At 38.6% G+C, this 21,687-nt stretch overlaps 1 protein-coding gene across 1 annotated transcript in view; it reads left to right on the forward strand.

Moving 5' to 3' along the window:
* Positions 1–21,687, forward strand: part of IQUB (IQ motif and ubiquitin domain containing) — a 56,172-nt gene that overhangs the window by 22,516 nt on the left and 11,969 nt on the right. Inside the window, exons 7-9 of the mRNA XM_006090504.3 lie at positions 2,717–2,927; positions 9,733–9,908; positions 19,244–19,414. Of these exons, the coding sequence (XP_006090566.1) occupies positions 2,717–2,927; positions 9,733–9,908; positions 19,244–19,414 (558 nt within the window). The remainder of the gene's footprint in view (positions 1–2,716; positions 2,928–9,732; positions 9,909–19,243; positions 19,415–21,687) is intronic.

Here is a 21,687-nt window from a genome sequence, read left to right on the forward strand (position 1 = left end):
GTGAAAGCATGCTAATGGATTGTTAAAGTCATCTATGATGACTGTATTATTGTTGATCTCTTGCTTTCTGTTTATCAATATTTGCTTTTTATATATAGGTGCTCCTACATTGGTTGTATAGATATTTACAAGAGTTCTGTCCTTTTGTTAGGTTGATCCCTTCATCATTATGAAATGCCCTCTTTTTATCTCTTGTTACAGCCTTTATTTTAAGGTCTGTTTTGCCTGATATAAGTATTCCCCACACAGCTTTCCCCCTCCTTTTATTTGCATGATATGTCGTTTTTCATCTCTTTACTTTTAGTTTGTGACTCTTTCTATTTGAAGTGGGTCTCTTGTAGGCAGCATGTATATGGGTGTGGATTTTCTTGTCCAGTCAACCATCCTTTGTCTTTTGCAATTGATTGTTGCTTGTGAGTTTAGAGGTACCTGGAAGAGGCGAGGCTGCAAACTGAGTTGGCTGCCCTTAGACCTGGGTGTGGGGGTGCTTTGCAAGAGGTACAGGGAATGCCAATGCCAGCTGCTGCTGGCTGGGGGATTGCGGACCTCTGAGAGCTTGTAGGAAAGTGAGCAGCACAATCTGGGGAAGATTGCCTGTGGGAAGGATCTGCTGGGAGAAGTTGGTGGGTGGTGTGAGTGTGGTGTGGTGGGTTCTCAGGGAATCACCAGGGTGGTGAACAGTGTTAGCCAACTTAATGGAGATCTCCAATTTGGCAGCTGCACCAGCTGGCTGGCTGGGGTAAAGTTCAACAAAGGAATGACGGAGTCTGCCAGCTCTTTCATGCCTTGGCCCCTGCTCCTCCAGCCCTTGTACTGAAGCTTGTGAATTTAGTTCCAGATGCTGCTGTTGCTATGAGTCTAGCCCACAGGCGTTGAGACCCACTGTTTTAGTAATTGTTTCATACAAATGTAAATTCTTCTTCGTTGAATGAGGCATTGTTTATTTTGTTGGATTTTCTTAAATGTTTTGTTTTTCTTGGGTGTGTCCTCAGAGTATTTGAGATTTCTGATGTCCACTGTGTTACAACATATTTGTTTACTACAGCCTTACCCAGTGGCTTTAGGGGATGGGCCAGGCTTGATTCTGGGAGAGCTAGTTTTCTGAGAGGGGGCTTCTATTATCCTGGTGCCAGGAGCCTTCTGGGACACTGACTCCTCTTGCCCAGAGGCAAATACCTCTGTTGCTTTTTTAAAATATATTTTTATTGATTTCAGAGAGGAAGGGAGAGGAAAAGAGAGATAGAAACATCAATGATGAGAGAATCATCGATCAACTGCCTCCTGCAAGCCCCCTACTAGGGTCGAGCCTGCAACCAGGGCACGTGCCCTGGACAGGAATCGAAACTGCGACCCTTCAGTTCTCAGGCTGACGCTCTATCCACTGAGCCAAACCAGCGAGGGCTCTGTTGTCTTTAACTAATTGTCTTAGACTTAGAGGATCCTGTCTCTCTCGCATTTTTCAAGCAGTCACCTAGTTAGTTGCCCTGGGATTCTTCTGCTCACGTGACCCACCAGTTTGGGGCTTGAAGCAGTCTTAGAGTCGTTTCTGTATTTTGTGACTTGCCTGTCCAGTGTATGATTAGACTCTTCCTGCAATTCCACCCATTCCCTTTCTTCTTCTTTTTTAAAAAATTTTCTTTTATTGCTTAAAGTATCACCCATTCCCTTTCTTGAGGGGATTCTTTAAAGTTTCTCTTCCTTTGGAGGACTCCTTCAACATGGTCCAGTGTCTTTTCTTATTTCTGCTTATGTAATTATCTCTAATTATCTGGGACTAGAAGGAGGGAAAGGCATGTATCAACATATTTCTGTCTTCAATCTTGATCCAGCCTCTCCACATTTTATTTTTATTTATGAGTCTAGTAAATAAAAATGGAAACTCTCTCAACTATATTGCAAGTATTTTGCGGATCCAGTGGACCCTCAGACATATTTATTATAGTGGACCCTCAGACATAGTTATATTTCTACAATTTAATAGATACCTGCTTGCTTAAATTCTCTTTTATCTAACCTGCCTTTGGTGATTTCCACCACATAACCTACCTGCTATATGTTTAGGAAACACAAATTTTCTTCCTAATGGGAATTCTTGTGAACAAAATTTCCTGATTTTATCTTTTTTTTTTTTAGATGAGATTTAAAGGCCTTATCTTAGAGTGATATACTTCATGAGAAAGAGTTATGGTCTTCAATTTTGTTTTAAATATAAGCTAATGCTAAGGACAAAATGATGACCTAGAGATAATTGCTATTCAATAATAATAGAGATAATTAAACATGACAATAATAGTATTTATTGACAATTTGAGATACACCAGGTTTAAGCCAACTAAGCACTTTAGATGCATACTGTTATTATCACGTGTTTTATAGATAACGGTACCAAAGCACAGAGATGGCAAGTAGCTTACCCAAAACCAAACAGCTAGTGAGTAGCAGAGGGAAGATTTAAATTAAGTTTTTCTGTAGAGCCTGTGCTCTTAAGTATTGTACTATCTGCCTCCCGTGAAGATGTGTTTGCTAGATTTCAAAGTCAAATAACTGATGTGCATTATCTGTGTTATAATATATGTGAGAATACCTGTCACAGAACTAAAACTAGACTCAGAGTGTTTTAGTATTTATTGAATTGGAATAAAAATAATCATTGTTGCCTGTTGTTATTGATTCATAAAGTTGATGGTAGATACTTTTTATTTCCTTTTAACTACAGGTAATAGTGTTACAGACGTACTATAGACAATGGCATGCTAAAGTCTTTGTTGATAATTTAAGAAGACAAAAAATGTTAAAGTTGAAGTGGAAAGAAGAGGAAGAACTAAGAAAGATAAGAGAAAAAGAAGAATGGATGAAAATGGACTATCTCCGGAGGCATAATCCTAAAACAAAAGAAGATTTTGAACTTCTTTATAATGCACTAGAACGTAAGTTTAAAATAGGCTTTGCATAAAATACTAATTTTAAAAATTTTCATTAGTAGGAAAAACAGGTCTACTAAAGACAAAAGGAAGACTTTATTATCTTAGGAAAAATGTCTTGGGAATCTGGACTAGATAATTTAAAATGATGAATAGTGTTTTACATTTGGTACAGGAATTAAGGGGGGGAAATGAAATTGGAAGTGCTTTTATATTAACAATGGGTAAATTATGCAGTTTTAGTATATTATCTCATTTGATCCTCAACCCTGTGTTATAAAGAAAGTATTGTCCAATATAGTTCTTTGATGGTCTTGGGAATTTTTGAATTCAGAGTTGAACTTCTCCAATTTTTTTAAAGACATATTGTATTAATTCCAGAGAGAGAGAGAGAGAGAGAGAGAGAGAGAGAGAGAGAGAGAGAGAGAATTAGAAGCATCAGTGATGAGAGAGAATCATCGATTGGCTGCCTCCTGCACACCCCCTACAGGGGATGGAGCCCACAAGCCAGGCATGTGCCCCTGACCCGAACCTTTCAGTCTGCAGGCTGATGCTCTATCCACTGAGCCAAAGCAGCTAGGGCCTTCTCCAATTTCTTAGTTCAACATCCTGTCTCTGATTCGGCCCTTTAGACGAGGGGCGTGGCAATATATTTTAATTCCCTCCCATCAATGATAATATGTAAGCATGTGTTTTCTACACATTTGACTTTTTGCTTCATTTCTTTCATTCAATGTATGCTAGTCACTGGCACAATTAGAAGCTTCGGTTACTCGAACAAGCAGTAGGTGCACTGTTCTTCTTGAAGCCTGTCTCATCTCTCAGCTTAAATGTCATCCACTCCAAGCCTTTTGTGACTGAGATCCTATTACATCTCATGTTCTCATTGCACTCTGAACTTTTCACTCATATCATCATAATTTGTAGTAATACATCTTTTATTTAACATTAATTTTCACCACTGAGTTGTAAGCTTCAGGAGAGAATAACTGATTTTTTTTTAAAAAAATTATCTCTGTTTTTCTGTGTTTAGCTCGTGTCCCAACAAATATTGGTGGAATGAATGCATACAGGATTGAAGGGGAAACAGGCATGTAGTAATGCCATTCTTTCTAGCTTCTGCTTTCTAAGGAATACCTGCGGAAGCGGAAGTAACTGGGACAGAGAGGTTTTCTATTATCTTAGATGCCAGAAAGTGGGGAAGTTGGGCGCTTGTGATCACAGAAGAATTTTAGAAATTAAAAATGGCCTCAATTATTATTATTTTTTTGGTTGAACAGGGTTTTTTTTAATCCAAAGAAATAACAATATGATTTCTATGATGATTCATAACATTAACTTTTAGCAAGTGTGTTTTACTATAACTTTATTTATATACTATTCGTGGATATTATTATGTGTTCTATTACTCAAGTCACTGTTTCCGCTCCAATTGAATATAATTTTAGGTGTCTACTTACAGAGCTGTGTGACAAGACACTACTTACTCAAGACGATACAATTCAACACTAGGTCCAACCAGCAATATTAATAAATGTGCCTCACATGCAACACTAAGTGTCTGTAGGGATGTGGCGAGTGGAACAGTTAAGCTTGCTCCCTAGATTTCTACATCTGCATCCCCTGTCTCCTCAGTGTTGACCTGTGCAAATACTTTCTTTTTTACTTTAGATTTTGCTTCTATTTCCGTTTGCTCTATCAGATGAAATCAAAGATTATTTCTAAGTGTTAGTAGTTAAACAGAGCACTGTTAACAAGCTGTCTGTGAAAGCTCTTACTGATAATTATAAAACTAAAGTTCTGTTAGAGCAGAACTCTATTCAAACAACATGCCAAATTCCTCTGTGAATAAACCAAATACCATTGTTATTTTGTTTGGTTAACAGGTAACTGTGCAAAATAATAGGAAATATGCTAAATGAGGTTCTACTTTTTCTACTTACTAGTGGAATTAACTTACACAAGTTACTTTTCCTAAGCCTCAGCTTCTTCATCAGTACAATAACTTAATAATTTCTGACTCATCTACTTCACTTTATAAAGTAGAAAATATAAAATATTATATTTATGGAACTACTTTAAAAAAGTACAAAGACCTATGCATGTTTAAGTTACTGTTATGTGGTAATTAATTTTATACAGATCTTTTCATATTAGAGTAGAACAGATACATTTTACGTTTACACATATTTTATATGGAAGCAAATGAAATTTGCATGAAAGAGACATCCCTCAGTTTTTTTCTAGCCCTAAAATTCTAAATTTAAGCTCTCAGAATAATAATTTTTTGTTGTAGTTAAAATTTCTAGTTCACAAGCTCAATAATTTATACCGCTCTTCTACTTAATTTAGTTTTCAGTCCATAGTCTTAACTCCTGTACGTATTTGGAACTGCTGCCCTCTTGTGGCTCATAGTGGCAATAACATAGTTTGAATTAGAACGCCTAATACAAAGTTTTAACTTTTCCTCCAGATAATCTGTCCCTCAGTAATAAAAATGAATACTTACTTATTTATTTAATTTTCCACTGATCTCAATTGTTACTCTTACCTCAGACTCAGCAAAGGCGTCAGCATCTTTAGAAACCTCTCCCGGCAGCATGGATAGAGCTCACAGCCTCTTTTCCTGCCCTGTTATTCTCTGTGCACACCACTCTCTTTTTACTGTTCACCTTTGCACCTGTGGCATCTGATAGGACCTTGCTCAGCACATCTAGTAAATATGTATTTAATTGAATCTTCTAACCCTTTGCTTTGTTTTGACTTGTGTTAACTGAGTCTTTTGACTCTAACTATTACCTCTTGGTCAAGGTACCTTGATTTCCGGCTTTTGAAGACTCAGTGGGCTCAGTCCATTTACATATCTGGCCCTGGGCTTTCAGTCTGAATCTTTCTAGATTCTCCTCATTCGGGCTTCCAGTCTGTGAGGGGAATTTTATTTATTTACTTATTGATTGATTGATTTTGTGATGAGAATTTTAAAAAGAAGATGCACATTAGTTGCCAGTGGTCGATAAAGATTGTATGTTCTGTTATTTTTTATTTGAAAATTGTAATTTAGGCCTCAGAAAGTTTAGAATGTGTGTGGACTTAGATACTAGTCTTATACTTTCATTTCATAGTTGAACTTCAAACTCTGGAAATTAGGTCATTTGTCAGAGAAGATAAGTTAAGGAGATAAATGTATTCTTTCAAATGAACCAACTTGTTTAATATCATTTTTTCAAAATATTGAGGGTTTTTGATATTTGTTTTAGGCTGAATTGTGTTTCCCCTAAAATTCATATGTTGAATTCCTAATCCCCAGTATCTGAGAATGTGACTGAATTTAGAGAAAGGGCCTTTAAAGGAGTAATTAAGAAGGAGTGAGGTCCTATGTATGGGACGCAAGGCAATTTGACCAGTGCTCTTATAAGAAGAAGAGATTAGGAAACAGGCAGGCACAGAGAGAAGATCATTAAAGACACCAGAGGAAGACGGCCTTCTACAAGCCTAGGAGAGAGGCCCTCAGAGTAAACTAGCCCTGTCTCCACCTTGCTCTTGAACTTCTAGCCTCCAGAGCTGAGAGGAAATTAACTTCTGTGGTTTAAGTCACCCATTCTGTGGTACTTTATTATGGCTGCCCAAGCAAACTAATATATTATTCCATTCTTTAAATCATCCCTAGGGAGCATATATGTATGAAGGGGAGGAAGAATCTCTCTTGTTCTCCTCAATGGCTTCTACGTATAGTTCTGGAAACAGTCAAATGAGATGTAAAAGTAGTTTTGTCCAGCTGTTTCTGATTCCTGTATTTTTCTATTTCTTATAAGTAGTTGGGACATGGTATGTTTCTGATGCCATATTCTATCCCTTATAACAGATTTACAGAGAAGATGTTCATCTATTGTAAAATTTTATTGAAATTAAAGCCCATATTTTCATTTCTAATTAGCTTCATTGGGTGGGTTTCTTTTTAAAAGTCATACTAATAATTTAAGCAAAATATAAAAACTGAGTAATATGAATACATGTACTTGAAAGCACATATGTATATATATAGCCATATTTATCTAGGACTTAAATATTAATCTAGGTGAGCAGTATTTTGTTTCTTGAGGTTAGCAGAATACCCTAAATAATGCTCCAATGGCCTAAATTTATTACTGAAAGGTTTCTAATGTAAAACTAGGAAGTAAAATAGGCTTACTAATACCTCTCAGTTTTTATTTGCTTTCTGGGAACATCTAGGTAATACCATGAGATAAATATTCTCAGTTATTATTTCCATAAGCAAATAATTTTTCAGTTTTTCTGTTCAATCATATACTACCTTTTGGTATATAGAGTTTGTTCAATTTTTAAAAGTTCTTTTTGATTACCACTCTTAACTGATAAACTCATCAGTCATAGATTTCCTGGACTTTCTTAATACAATTTAACTCTTAAATTTACAAATCCTCTTATTGGACAAACCAAGCCATACAGTGTCTACAAGTACAGAGTAGATTATTTTTTAAAATATTTTTTATTGATTTTTAGAGAGAGAGGAAGGGAGAGGGAGAGAGAGAAACATTAATGTGAGAGTGGAACATCATTTGGTTGCCTTCTGCATACCCCCCCACCCCCCATCGGGGATCAATCCCGCAACCTGGGCAGGTGCCTTGACCTGAAATCGAACTGGCAGCATTTCAGTGCATTGGATGAAGCCCAACCAACTGAGCCACACTGGTCAAGTAGATTCTTATAAAGAACATAACTGGCAAGTTATTGACCTGATCAGGATGATTTCAGATTGAAATTTAAGAGGGAGAGGAAATGGTCTGATAAAACTGTAAAACTAGATGCCATGAAATCATGAAAGGCATTGGTTATAATAGATGAGGGCCAGAAACAACACTATGGCTTCAGATATTCACCTTTCAGTGCAGAGATGGGTGTTAAAGTAACCTGACATTTTAATAGAAGAAAACTATAATTTCTAATTATATAAATTATATATAAATGTAATAGATTTTGCAATATCTCTGTAACATGATGAGAAAGTACCCATATCTGGAATATAACCAAGGAAGAGTATATTTTACCTGATTAAATCATAACTAAAGAGGCGATAGAGAAAGTACTCTTATATGTCAAGAAATGTACCCCTTGATGGGGTGATGTTGGGGGGTGCTGAGGGATTAAGCAAAAAATAAAAGAGAGAACTCATGGGCATGGACAACAGTGTGCACTGGTGATTGTGGGGGATGAGGGGGGAGGCGGTGGAGGTGGAAAAGGGCATAGAGGGGATAAATGATGATGAAAAAAATAAATTAAAAAAGGAAGAGCTGCACCCAAAGGAAGTCTTTAAGCCTAATGGTACAAAATGGCAGGCTTTGGGTAAAGAGAAATGGAAGGAGAAGCAGAAATTCTGTCCTGATGGGAGGATTTTACAGTCTACCCAACTGGGGAGAGGCAAGGACACCGTTAGTCCCTTCAAAATGGCGTATGCATGCCTTTCTCACTTTTGTATGCACCATCCAGCCTTAGAGAGTTCTTTTCACATAATAATTGCTCAAAGATGGCTGTGGAGCCCTGCCCAGGGTGGCTCCGTTGGTTGAGCATCATCCTGTGCACCAAAAAGTTGCTGGTTCGATCCCTGGTTGAAGCACATGCCCAGGTTGTGGGTTCAGTCCCCTGTTGATTGCATGTTCAAGGCAACTGATCAATGTTTCTCTCTCTTTCTCCCTCTCACTTCCCCCTCTCTAAACTTTTCCCCCTCTTTTGAACTAGTAAAAAAGAATTTGGCAGGTGTTCTAACCATATAAGTGAACTAGGTTATTTAAAGTTCAGAAAAAAAAAGTTTGGTTCTATGTCCACAATACGTTTCATGGGAGTTTGAAACTTCATCCTGACAGTGTAATAATACATTACGTTTATGTCAGAGGAAAGGATTAGATGGCTACTTAAGTCAAGGTGGGTCTCCGGAGTAAACCAACGAGTCAGTTCGCATGGAAAAGGACTGTACAATTGAAAGGATGGCATGCTTCTAAGAGGCAGAGAGCAGGCAAGGCATGGACCACGGAGCCAGACTGTCAGTGTTCGAGTCCCAGCTTCTTGGGCAAGCCCCACAGTCTCTCTTTTCCTGTTTCCTTTTCTATAAAATAGGGGATGCTAGTAGCACCTAAGCATTGGTTTGTCAGGAGAGTAAATGAGTTCACGGAAGCATTTGGGACAGTCTGGCACATAGTCAGCAGCTGTCATTTGTATGGTCTTGTTTATTAGAAAGAGGGGGAGTAGGGGTTGAGAGGAAAACAGGAGATGAAGTAAATGACAAAGTTACAAAAATGATTTTTTTAGGGCAGCCATTAGAATAGAAAGAACATTAAGGCAAGATCTAGCTATACCTTGAAACCACACTTCCTGTGTGGGTTAGGAGAGAAGAGACTGATGTCTGGAAGAAAAGGCTGGGGACAGAGCATTTAGTGTATCTGATGTGTTCAGGGGGGAGGGTATCTCGAGCGAAGCTGAAGTTAGGTAACCGTGCATGGATGAAGACAGACCTGCTGCTGCGGCAGGAACCCGCGAGCAAGCTTACCTACAGGCTTACGGTGACATTCTCTGTATCGATTTCCTCTGGCTTCTGTCTCTTTGACCACTTTTATTGCTTTAAGCTTCTCAGCTTCTTTTTGTCCTATTTTTTCATATGTCAGATGTATGTTATGAGTGATTCCATTCATGTATAATTTTACTGAAAATGACACAGAAATAAAATACTGCTTGTCAGGACGTGGTGGTAAAAAGCTGTGGGATTTTAAAACCTCAGGAGTCTCTCATGTTATTCCTCTAGTCTGGCGACAAGAACAGCTGGAATGCATTAACCAGTCTTTCTGTGGTGCTGAGAGGAAAGTTGCTTTGTGCGAACTTCTGGAAAAAGAGACCCAAATCATTGCTTCCATTGGGAGGTACAGACACATCGCTTACATGGCCAACCAGGAAGCCATCATACACACTTTTTTGAGTAAGGTCAGTGCAGCGACACTTGTTTAAACATCAGTGTACCCTTAGCGTAAAACAGGTAAGATTTACATTTTAAGAATTTGTGTGAATTTTGTTTAGCATTTTGGTGACATATTTTTAAAAATTCTATTTTTACTTTTGATGCATCTTTACATTTTAACTGTAGCCTAGAATAATGACGGACAAGTAACATGAAATTAATGTGTTTTCAACAAAAGGGACTCAACCATGAATAAAAAAAATGGAGACACTTACCTTGTGACTGTTCATTTAGATTTAGGCTGGCTATAGGAATTGGATGAATTGCATCCCCTGATAATATGGAGTATGAAATTCACAAAATATCGTTTCTGGTGTGCCCATAGAGTGAGCAACCTAGGGAAATAGCTATAGACTAGCATTTTTTCTCTTGTTCACCAGGTCATTAACTGATGGAATATTTCTGACCAAAAAGATACATGATTATTGAAAACCATGAAAACATACAATTAATGGAAAAACTAAAGTAATTACCCTTTCCTGGTGACACTGTCTGATACTGAATAGCCTGTTTCCATAGTGACCAATTTTCTTTTATAAACCTGATCTTTGTAAACAATTAAAAGCCAACCAGCTACAGGAAGAAAATGAACGGAGCTCTTCAAGATATTCGCCTGTAGGGAGTCTGGTGATTCTAGTTTGTATGATTCTTGTTTGAGAGCATTTTTTCTCAAAAAATGTATTTTTTTGATACTATAAATGCCTTCCTCTTATCTTACCTGCACACCCTCCTGTTTGATCTGAGTTTTTTCTTCTGGTCTTAACGACTGCCTGAATCCTGGACTTCCCTATAGTTCCAGGCTGGATGTGATGGTAAAAAATGGCCAGACCTGTCTAGGGGCTCCCAAGATCACATATCCAATTGCCTACTGTCATTGCTCTTTGGATGTCCCAAGAGTCCACCTCACATCAACTCTTAAGTCATATCATCTCACCATTCCTTTACCCCTCACTTCCAACCTTATCCTATTCTGTAGCACACACACCATTTATCTCTGTGAATATTTCATCATCTACTCAGTTGCTTCAGGAAGCATCATTCTTGACATACCATTTAGCCACCAACCTGTTTGTTCTATTATTTTAATAATCTCCTCAATTCTTTACTGCTTCATTTCTAAACCCACTACCACTGCCTGTAAGGAAATGGCTCCTTCATGGCACTCTGATGACTTCCCATGTATCCACATAGGCAAAGAGTAGAACCGCAGCTACTCTGGGTCTTGTGGAATGCCTTGTGGTCCTGCTGGAACACAGAGGGATGGGGGGCGTCTGAGGGTATGCTGTGGGCAGCTCCTCTCTCTCGCTGCCCTTTCGCCCCCAGGAGATTGTCATGAGATGCTTGTCCTGTGTGTGTGAGCTTGCCCCTGATTTAAATAATTCTGATGTTCTCCTCCTCTGGATTACTCTATGTCCCCAAATTAGGCTCTTGGTGTCCAGTCTCTCTTTGCAATTCCCTCCTCCATTATCCATACGGTTGCCACTACCATAGTGACCTCGTTAAATACCACTCTGCCCATGCCCCTCCTCACTGCCTCAGGGAACAAAGGTTTTACATTTTTAAATTTGTTTATTTTTATTGATTTCAGAGAGGAAGGGAGAGGGAGAGAGAGATAGAAACACCAAGGATGAGAGAGAATCCTTGATCGGCTGCCTCCAGCACAACCCTTACTGGGGATGGAGCCACAACACGGGCATGTGCCCTTGACCAAAATCAAACCTGGGACCCTTCAGTCCACAGGCCGATGCTTTATCCACTGAGTCAAACCAGCAAGGGCTCGAAGATTTTAATAATGGATTCTCAGCCCACCTCACCCACCCTGTTGTCCCACTGCCATCTCTCCTTGCACACGAAAGCCACACCGCTCCAGCCGTGTCAGAAATGTGCACATCCTTGGGAAGATCACATGCTCTTGATGCTTTGGCATCTTGTGTTGCGTCTACTTGGAATATCCTTTCCTTCCTGCTTCCGTAGCCAGCTAACCACCCTTCCAAACGGGCTCAGACGCCCCTTGTTTGAGAAAGGATCCACTGATCCTCCTACTGTAGCCTGGACTGGATGCTTTCATGAGACTATTTACTTCTCTCTTAGAACATTGTGGTCAGTTTTTATTGTATCTGTTTACATGTCTGCATCCTTCCTAGATTCTGAGCTCCTGAAGGCCAGAGCTATCTTTGTCTCTGTATCCTCACATCTTAGCACAGAGTTTATCACAGAGGATCAATGAATGCTCATGGAGGAAGGCCGCGGGAGATGAGAAACAATCGTTTTATAATTTTATATTTCAGACATTAGATAGTGTATATATTTCAGATATTATACAATGACATGTAGATACTGTCATTTCAAATTTTTAAATATTTTCATTTAGAAAAGACGAGTCTACTGTATAGAAGCCATAATATTCATACTTCTCCAGACTCATATTTCAAACAAACTTATTCAGTTAGCAGATTGCTTTATGTTGAATCTAGTGCCATCACTGGGAACTGTGTTCCTTATGTGTCTGATTGTTAACCTCACCAAGGAGGTCAGCATGGACCCAGGGCCCAAGAGTGTTTGCAGGTGCCTGAGGCCTCTGAGGTGCCAGTGGGCAGGGAGATGGGCTGCACCCTCCATAGGGGTTCCCACCTGTGCTTTCTCTGCTCCTTTGTTTACTATAAACTAATTTAAATTCTTCTTGTAAATACTTTTACAATATCTATTCTTCTTTATGCCTTTTTACCTTGCTCCTCATCCCTACCCCAGGCCTCATGTCTAGCATCAACTCTAAACATTTTTTGAATTATAAAGAGTCTAAAAGTAGATCAAGTCCCTACATATAATAGCAACTGGAGCCAGTTGAAGAACATAACTTTTTCTCATGAAATATATCACTCTAAGATAAGGCCTTTAAATCTCTCTCACACACAAAAAGGATAAGATTGGGAAATTTTTTTCACAAGAATTCCCATTAAGAAAATGTGTTTTTATTTAAAAATATATGCTTTTATTGATTTTATTTTATATTTTCCTTGATGACATGTTATTATTATTTTTTAATCTTTATTGTTGAAAGTATTTCCTATGTCCCCTTTTTCTCCCTTGGACCCCTTCTAGCACACCCCTGCTCCCAGGCCTTCACCTCCCTATTATCTGTGCCCCCGGGTTATGCATATATGCATACAAGTTCTTAGATTGATCTCTTCCCACCCACCTACCCACCCCTGCCTTCCTTTTATTGATTTATAGAGAGAGGAATGGAGAGGGAGAGTGGGGGGGGGGGGGGTGGAGAGAGAGAGAAAGAGAGAGAAACACCAATTGGCTGCCTCCTGCACAATTGAGCCCTCAACCGGGCATGTGCCTTGACTGGGAATTGAACCTGCGGCCTTTTTGTGCACAGAGTACACTCAACCAACTGAGACACACCTGCCAGGGATCATTTTTGTTTCTTATAAATACTTTGATAAGTTGTTGGGGTTCAATCTGACCTTGCAGGATCCTCAGTATAGGAAGTATTGTTTTGTGCCAGTAAAATGGAGGTTTTTGAGTATTGCTGAGGAGGCAGTTGGAAGGCAATAGGGTACAATGTGGCTTCTTTAGTTGTATTACTAAATAAGTAAAATATTAAGTGCAAGATGGTATTTTTTTGTGAGAGGGGACAGAATGTGAGAATGACCGAATCCCAATGTCCAGACTGATTCAGGCAGCACACAACAATGCAAGACCAGAAGGTTGGCGGAAGGGTAGAAGAGCTAGCCAGAAGAACTCGTGGATAGCGAGGGAGGGCTTTTTGTGGATCATAGGTTTTAGAACTGGAGTTCTAAATCTGCAGTCACTCCAGCTGATACACCAGTTGATCTCACCAATCCCCAGACTAAGGTTGAGAGAATGGGACATTTCATCTGATACAAAGGAATTTCACTTCTCTTTTGACCAAAGTGTTATATAGGGCAAGAAAAACACAACCACAGAATGGAGCAACTACATTCAAGATCGATCCCAGTCCATTACATAACCTAAGTAGTCCAGTCTTCAAAAATATTGATGAACAGTGACTTTGGACCTGCTTTTAACCTGTTATAGTACATTTTAAAATCTTTGTTATTTAAATAAAAAATCATTTTAATCACCTTTTTGTATATGATGTCATATTAAACATCATAGAAAACAATTACGATAGATTTCATATTAAGTCTTTTGTTGCAAATACAAAATCTACCCCCTTTTATGCCCGTCCACCTTCCCCCATCATCCCCATGCCTAAGATTGTCTCTAATATGCAGGAGGAGCCAGTGTTCAGCTCCTAAACTTGAAGTAAGTTATTAATCCACAGAGTTTTTTGATTGCTAAGAAAAAATAGCTTATTATTAATCCCTGAAGCTGGACAAGGTTAGAGTTTTTCAAATGTCAAAACTAACAGCCAGAGCTATAATGCAGATTTTAAGATCCACTCTTAGCACCATAATATATAGAAAAATAAAAAGAACAATTACTTTTTTATAGTTTGGAAATAACATTGGAGAACACAATTATAATTTTGGTGTTTAACTTCATTGAATCTAAAGATTATGTAGATTATTGAACTAATATTTTATTTTTTATCTTTTAAAAAAAAATAATTTTATTGATTTTTTACAGAGAGGAAGGGAGAGGGATAGAGAGTTAGAAACATTGATGAGAGAGAAACATCGATCAGCTGCCTCCTGCACACTCCCCACTGGTGATGTGCCCGAAACCAAGGTACATGCCCTTGACCAGAATCGAACCTGGGATCCTTGAGTCTGCAGGCTGACACTCTATCCACTGAACCAAACCGGTTAGGGCTATTTTTTTATCTTTTTATCCTGAACATGGAATTTCTCTGAGTAAGGATGATATGCTTTTAAATTGGTCCAATCAAGGCATGGAATCAGTCAGTTATTACAAATTCTATACTAAGCCTTCATTCTCCTTAAAAGGCTTAATCGAAAGATTTTCTGAAGAATTAATTAAATGAGTCATACTTTTAACACATCAAACATTGACCTCCACAGGTTATCAAAAGTTAAAAACTCACAAGTTAACAGAGGTGAAGAAATTCAGGTCAAGAAATTTGAACAAAAAATCATCAGCTGCTTTCTAATATATCTTGTGTGCTTTTTATCCAGACTGTATCGAGACCATTGGCACTTTGTCAGAGGCTTTCTCTAGAGTTAGGCCATTTATTCTTTGATTCTCTTGATTTCACACCCCTTCTCATAATCACAAGCTAAAAAACTGCCTGCTATGTTAGCTGTGTCATTTAAGTGGTTTTTCTCATTACTCAGGTGGCCGACAGCTAATGGGACAGAAAAATGCAACCGATTCTTGCCTCTCTGAGCACCACAGTGTACAGGGTGTCCTCTGTGGATGAATGGAACCCCTTTGCTGTGTAAAAGAAAAGCTGACCACTACCCAGTAGCTGTTGGGGGGTTGGGCTATTCTTAATTTGTGTCCTTAGGGACTTGCGTATTAATTTAGGAGGAAGAAAAGACCTCTTCCCAGTGCAGTCATTTCTCCTCCTTTGTGGAAGCCTGCTGCGCTCAAGGTTCTCTCTCCACCTTCCCTGCCCTGAAATGCGTCTTCCTGCTGTTCTTCTGTTTCTCTCCTCCAGAGTCCGCGCTGTCTCATTTGTTAGCAACGGAGTGGAATTTATTACACTCCTGTTTTCCGAGTCAATTTAAGAACACGATTGTTGTGCATCTCTTAGTACAGCCAAAGCTTTCAAAGAAAAAAAGGCAATAGGAAAGAGAAATCAGCAAAGTTGACATTTTCCTACATCGGAGTAAAAAAATATCTTAAGGCCCGAAATCAAAGAAGCCTAGATTTGAAGACCAAATTGTCAGTGTTGGCAGAAATAAATCCGGTATAAAAAAGCTTTGCCAAACAGATTTTTAATATCTTCGCAGTGCCAACACTAGGGAACTTGAACTTCATATCTAGGATTCTTTGTATCTATCACTCATTATTCCTTTTACTCTGTCTACCTCCTAGTTTTTCTTTGGGTTTCATCTTAGATTCTGTTTTTTTCACCAGTTAATTACTTGTTTACCTGCAATCGTCACGCATAATCACCCTTCTTTTAGTTGCTTATTTTCTTATCTTTACATCTCATTAGACTTGAGAGTTCTTGAAATCAGGACAGTATTTTATCTACTAGGTACTTGGTGTGCTGATATACAATAAACACAATAAATATTAGTTGGCTGAATGAATGAGTACTGTTAGCCCTGTGAGATATACATAACTGAAACATTTATTCTTATAATCTTTGGGGAGATATAGAATTAACAAACATAAAATAATTATAGAACAATTTGGACACAAATTTTATTGTCCTGAGCAATTGAAATAAAAACACTGCGTGTGTGTGTGTGTGTGTGTGTGTGTGTGTGTTTATAAGTAAAATAGGATTTCAGGTACTAGTGATTTTATTTGTTCAGACTATAGTAGTTAGGAATAGAGTTTGAGTTGAAAACTAAAGGATGGAAACGTTCAGAATGTTGAATATATTTGGAAAAAATCCAAGATATTACTATATCATACTATTTAGATGGGGCTAAAAAGTTAAGGTAGAGTTAAATCAATCTACCAGCTGGATAAAACACAATGCAGTAGATAAAGTAGGTTGAGAAATGGCTCACCTGTCCGAATTTCAATGACGGACTGGGAAACAGAAACATGGCAAAAATGAGACTTTTAATAACACTCTGGAGAGTGGGCATCCATTGTACAGGAACACACTTGGGGGAGGGAACAGAGCCTATTTATTTAGTCCCTCCTCCGGCTCCTCACTGGCTGAGTACTATTTGGTCACCTGTTTCCTAATACGCCGCCTAGGTCTTGCTGTCTCCCATGGGCCGTTTAAAACTTTGGGCAGAGACCTTTCTAGCATTCTTCACCTCCCTTTGTTTAGAGGAATCTTCCTGGAAAATGTGCTATTACCCACGCGCACAGCTCTCATGCCCTCTTCCCAACCGCCACACCCTGTTTGCTCTGGGGAAATCCAGTAACCGCCTGGCCACATGCTGTTTCTTTTCTATGAAGATGAATCAGAGGCATGTTTCTTACACTAGGCATTTCATCAAAAGGTTAATATACTTGGATTATTACCAATGAAATAAATTACCAGCCTGCAGAGCAAAAGGTATCATCCACATTACTTGAAGATTACATTTAACAGAGCCACCCTGAGGAAAATAGCATATTAAATTAGTTAGACTTTAGAATATTGCAATAGAAAACTTATCTTACGATTGCTTATTCCTTAAAACTTTTAAAAAGAGCTTTGAAACAAGCATGAAACTTTAATAACATTCTGAGGCCTAGCCCATACAAGGCTGTATTCAATTTAAAACAATATTTTTATTTCTAATTGATAATAATTAAGTGATAAAACACTTTATTATTGAGCTATATACATTTTGTAATTCTTAATAAATTTGACTTAATTCTATCAGGCCACTAATGAATAATACATTATTTAATACTACAGTTATGCTCTAAAAATAATTAATTATAGGGCTGATGCTTCGCACTTGCTGAATTAAAATTAGAACTGAGAATCTAAAATTTTTGATTCATTTTGGCTTTGATCAGAAAATAATGCCATTACTTTGAAAGCATATCAAATATAGTTGATTTATTTTACAAATATGTTTTTATTAACCTTAGGCAGTGCTTCTCAACCTTCTGGCCCTTTAAATACAGTTCCTCATGTTGTGCCCCAACCATAAAATTATTTTTGTTTTACTTCATAACTGTAATGTTGCTACTGTTATGAATCATAATGTAAATATCTGATATGCAGGATGGTCTTAGGCGACCCCTGTGAAAGGGTCGTTCGACCGCCAAAAGGGTCGCGACCCACAGGTTGAGAACCGCTGCCTTAGAGAGAGAAGTGAGTGAGAGAGAGAGAGAGAGAGAGAGAGAGAGAGAGAGAGAGAAAGAAATGTCAATGAGAGAGAGAAACATCTATCGGCTGCCTTCTGTATGCCCTCTGCGCCCAGCCAAATGAGCCACACCAGCCAAGGCTCAAATGTAATTTTTTCAAAGGTTACTTTGTAGTTCTCAATGTAATTTAGCTAATATGAAATGTAAAATAATAAAAGGTAAATTGATGCTATAACTATAAATTCTTCATAATACTATCATACCAAATGCATCTTTATATTATTTCTTTATTTGGCTAGTCTACATTCCTGATGATTTGTCCCAACACCTGGGGTTTTATTTAAACTCTAAATGATATCAAATCTAAGATTTAAATGGTTGCAAGTATGGCAATTGGACTACAGGTCTCCAGAGCGATTACCAATCAGCCTCCAACATCTGAACAGCTATTAGTCACGATAAGATAGCCTTGTTTCTGATTGAGTATAATCAGGGAGAGAAACTGCGCAGCTTTCTACCTTAAAGTGGAAGAGCAAATAGACCGTGAGTTTTCACAGGGAAATTTCCTTTCTGGGTGAATGCATCGTAAAGGCGGGGACAGAAGCGCTGGCAAACCCCAACTTCCTACTCAGCATTAAGACTTGCTGGTGTCCCCAGTTGCGGAGGGCTTTCTCCACCTCCTGTCTCTGGTCTCTGAATTCTTAGCCTGGAGGTAGTCAGAGGAGCGTCAGCGCAGGTGAGCTCTAGTTGTCACCCTCAGTTCTGGAGGTGGGCTCTGTTGGGAGGTCCCATGCCAGGTCTGGAAATACAAAGTGAGACTCAGCCATTACCAGGGAGGCAGGGACCATAGCAACTGCTAAGATAGCTACTAACGCCGTCCCACTATGGACATCTGCGTTGTGAAGAACTGTAAACTTTTGGTAGATTTATTTATCTAGAAAACAAAACTAAAACTCACAGAGTTCTTTTGGCTTAACACATTGAGGATTGTAACAATAGCTCCACCCACAAAGGTGGTCTTCAGTTGGTAAAGCACGATCAAGACACTTATACAATTTAATATAATTGAACTGAGCAGATAACTTTTAAAAACATTCTAAGAGGGGGTAATGAGTTTTTTCATGCACCCTTCAAGCCATTCAACGTACCAGCTAGTACAATTAGTAGCAAAATCTGAATCCTGTAGAAGTGTTTATACTGTATATGCTGAACAGCTCTCTCATATTTTTTTTCCTAAAATGTCTTACTGTCCCATGGTCTCCAAATTCTTTAATTAATTTTCTGATGTTTTAGTGATACTCTTATTCATAAAGCACATGATAATTAAGGTAAACTTTTAATAGAAAAAACAAGGTTATAATTTAGCCTTTAGCTAACTGATAATTATAAACCTAATATTATTTTTAAGTGTTCAGCTCCGAAGACATGGAGAAGAGCCGATGGCAAAATAATTGAGATGGAAACACAGTTCATTATCAGAGCCAGAGAGCTTCAAAGCATCTATAAATGCATTATGCTGAAAAATCTCTCCCAAGATGAGAGGCTGGACGTACTCTTAACACTTAAACATACTGTGAAGGTACATTAACTCTGTCTTAGTTTTGGGGTATCTTAGCATTATCAATAAAAAAAATTGAATGCTGAAATAAATGAAATGTTTGCATTCAGTAAGTATAAAAATGATTGATAAATGTTTACATAAATTGTGTCAACAACTATATTATTTTGGTATAATTTGGAGAGGATATGGGTTATGCAGTGATATTTATCTAAAAGTTCTCAAACTATATATTATGGCACATAATAAATATAAAAATGCTGAATACAAAGGGCTGAAATAAATGAGTAATAATTAACATAAAATAATAGAACATTTTAATAAAAATTAATATTTTTTCTTGAACGTTAACTTACCAGACACTGAATAACTGCACAAATTAATAAGTGTAATGCAAATAAACCTATTTTTCTTGTTCTCTGAAAGGGAAATATTTCCTCCTGCGCACACCAAATAAGTCAGACCAAGACTAATGACGTGGCAGTCAGCTGCTAAAATGTTTGCTGCTAGTATTAGTGGAGAGAAATGGTGTGCCTGCATGTAAGGAGTGTAAGGGAAATAAATGCAACACGATTATAGTAGTCAGTCATTAGCAAATGTTATAGTTCGTTATTAATAATTATGTATAACAGGATATTGTAAAAATTAAGTGATGAAATTTTTATTAAAATGTTTCTTACATACCGTTATATTGGCTGGGCCACAGACATATTCATTGTGGGCCGCATGCTGCCTGTGGGTCATGAGTTTGACATGCTTGGTCTAGAGAACAAAGGGCTGAACCAACCAATACCTCTCAGGGAAGCTCACGTTTGTTGCCAGGCCTGCTCCATGATTGGAGCCCAGTGAACACGCTCCCTGGTTTGAAGCCAGTGAATACCCCTCAGAACAGTCTGGGTTGGGCTTGAGTGATCACTGATTCAGGACGGTGTTAGTTTCCTTGGTACCCAAAGGTCTAACCTTCCTCGCTGGTCTTTTCCTTCAGGGCCCAAGAAGGGAAAGGGATAGGGGAAGGTGACGCTCTATGCTGCTATTTACTGCACTCATCCTTAAATGGTATATCAAGAAATGCCCGTTACATGGAGGCCCAAAATACCCTTCCTTGTCCGCATTGGGTAATAACAGCCATACCGCCTTTGAAAGATCAAGGTCAGGTACTTTTACAGGCGTGTGACACTTTTCTTGTCCCAGATCATGTGGCCTAAGGACCCCAGGCATTAGTTATAGTTTCACATTTAATAGGATTCTTGCTGTGTCCACTCCCCCCCCGCCCAGGAATTGGGACCTCTAAACTTGAAGAGCACACAGTTGCAGGGACAGGAAGCAAACATTCCCAAAGTAGTGACTGAGGCCATTTCTACTCAGTTTCAAGGGCTTCTGCTTCGTCTTCCCCATCACAGAAGCACAAGAAATCCCCATCACAGAAGCACAAGAAATCAAGGGAAAGGGGGCCTGTGCCAACTCCCAAGTATTCCATTCCAATATGTGTCAGGACCAGGGAAATGAATGCTGGGTGGGTCTCTGCACCCAGGGGACCCACTGTGAGCTGGACCTGGGTCGGAATTCCATTTAGTTACCCCCACATTGATTAGTCATTTGATTTCAGGGTGTTCCAGGGAAGAAAGCATGGCCTTGACTGAGGAAGTCCTTTTAAATCGATGGCGGCTCTTTTCAGCCAATATGGCTTTCGTCAGCTGAGGGCAATCTAGAGGGAGGCTCAGCTGGGAGTTGCCAGCCGCCAGCCCTGTCCACAGCAGGGAGACCGAGTGCTTTGGTTCTGAAGTGGGGTAATCCGGGCAGCACATCACAGCATCCACTATAATGAATATGTCTTCTGTATCCTAAATAAAGGGGAAAACCCAAATATCATCAGGACCACTGGTATCGCTCTTCTGTTTTATAGCTCAAATGGAAAGCAATATTGGTCCTATGTTTTTGTCAATATAGGTAAATTAAGTGGGCAATTCAGTTAAAATATTTGGCTTCTGAAAAATGATTTTCAGTTCACCACATTTATAAGGCACTTGCCAGATGCCACCTTCAGTTTATGGCATAAAGATAGAAGTTGTTTCTGAATTACCATCTGTTTTAACCATTATAAAGGTTTTAGATAGGCAATGGATTGGATAACTGCATGGCGTGTCTATTTTGGTTGTCAATATGAGTCAAATTCTCAGAGCATATAGATATAGATATCCAAATTATAATCAGGGATTCATTATAAATAACAACAGAAAAATGTCAGCCATATTTAAATCTTATCTAGGAGAATCATCTGATTGCAATCTAAGAAT

This window comes from Myotis lucifugus, unplaced genomic scaffold (assembly GCF_000147115.1).
Source record: "Myotis lucifugus unplaced genomic scaffold, Myoluc2.0 scaffold_73, whole genome shotgun sequence".
Taxonomy (NCBI): domain Eukaryota; kingdom Metazoa; phylum Chordata; class Mammalia; order Chiroptera; family Vespertilionidae; genus Myotis; species Myotis lucifugus.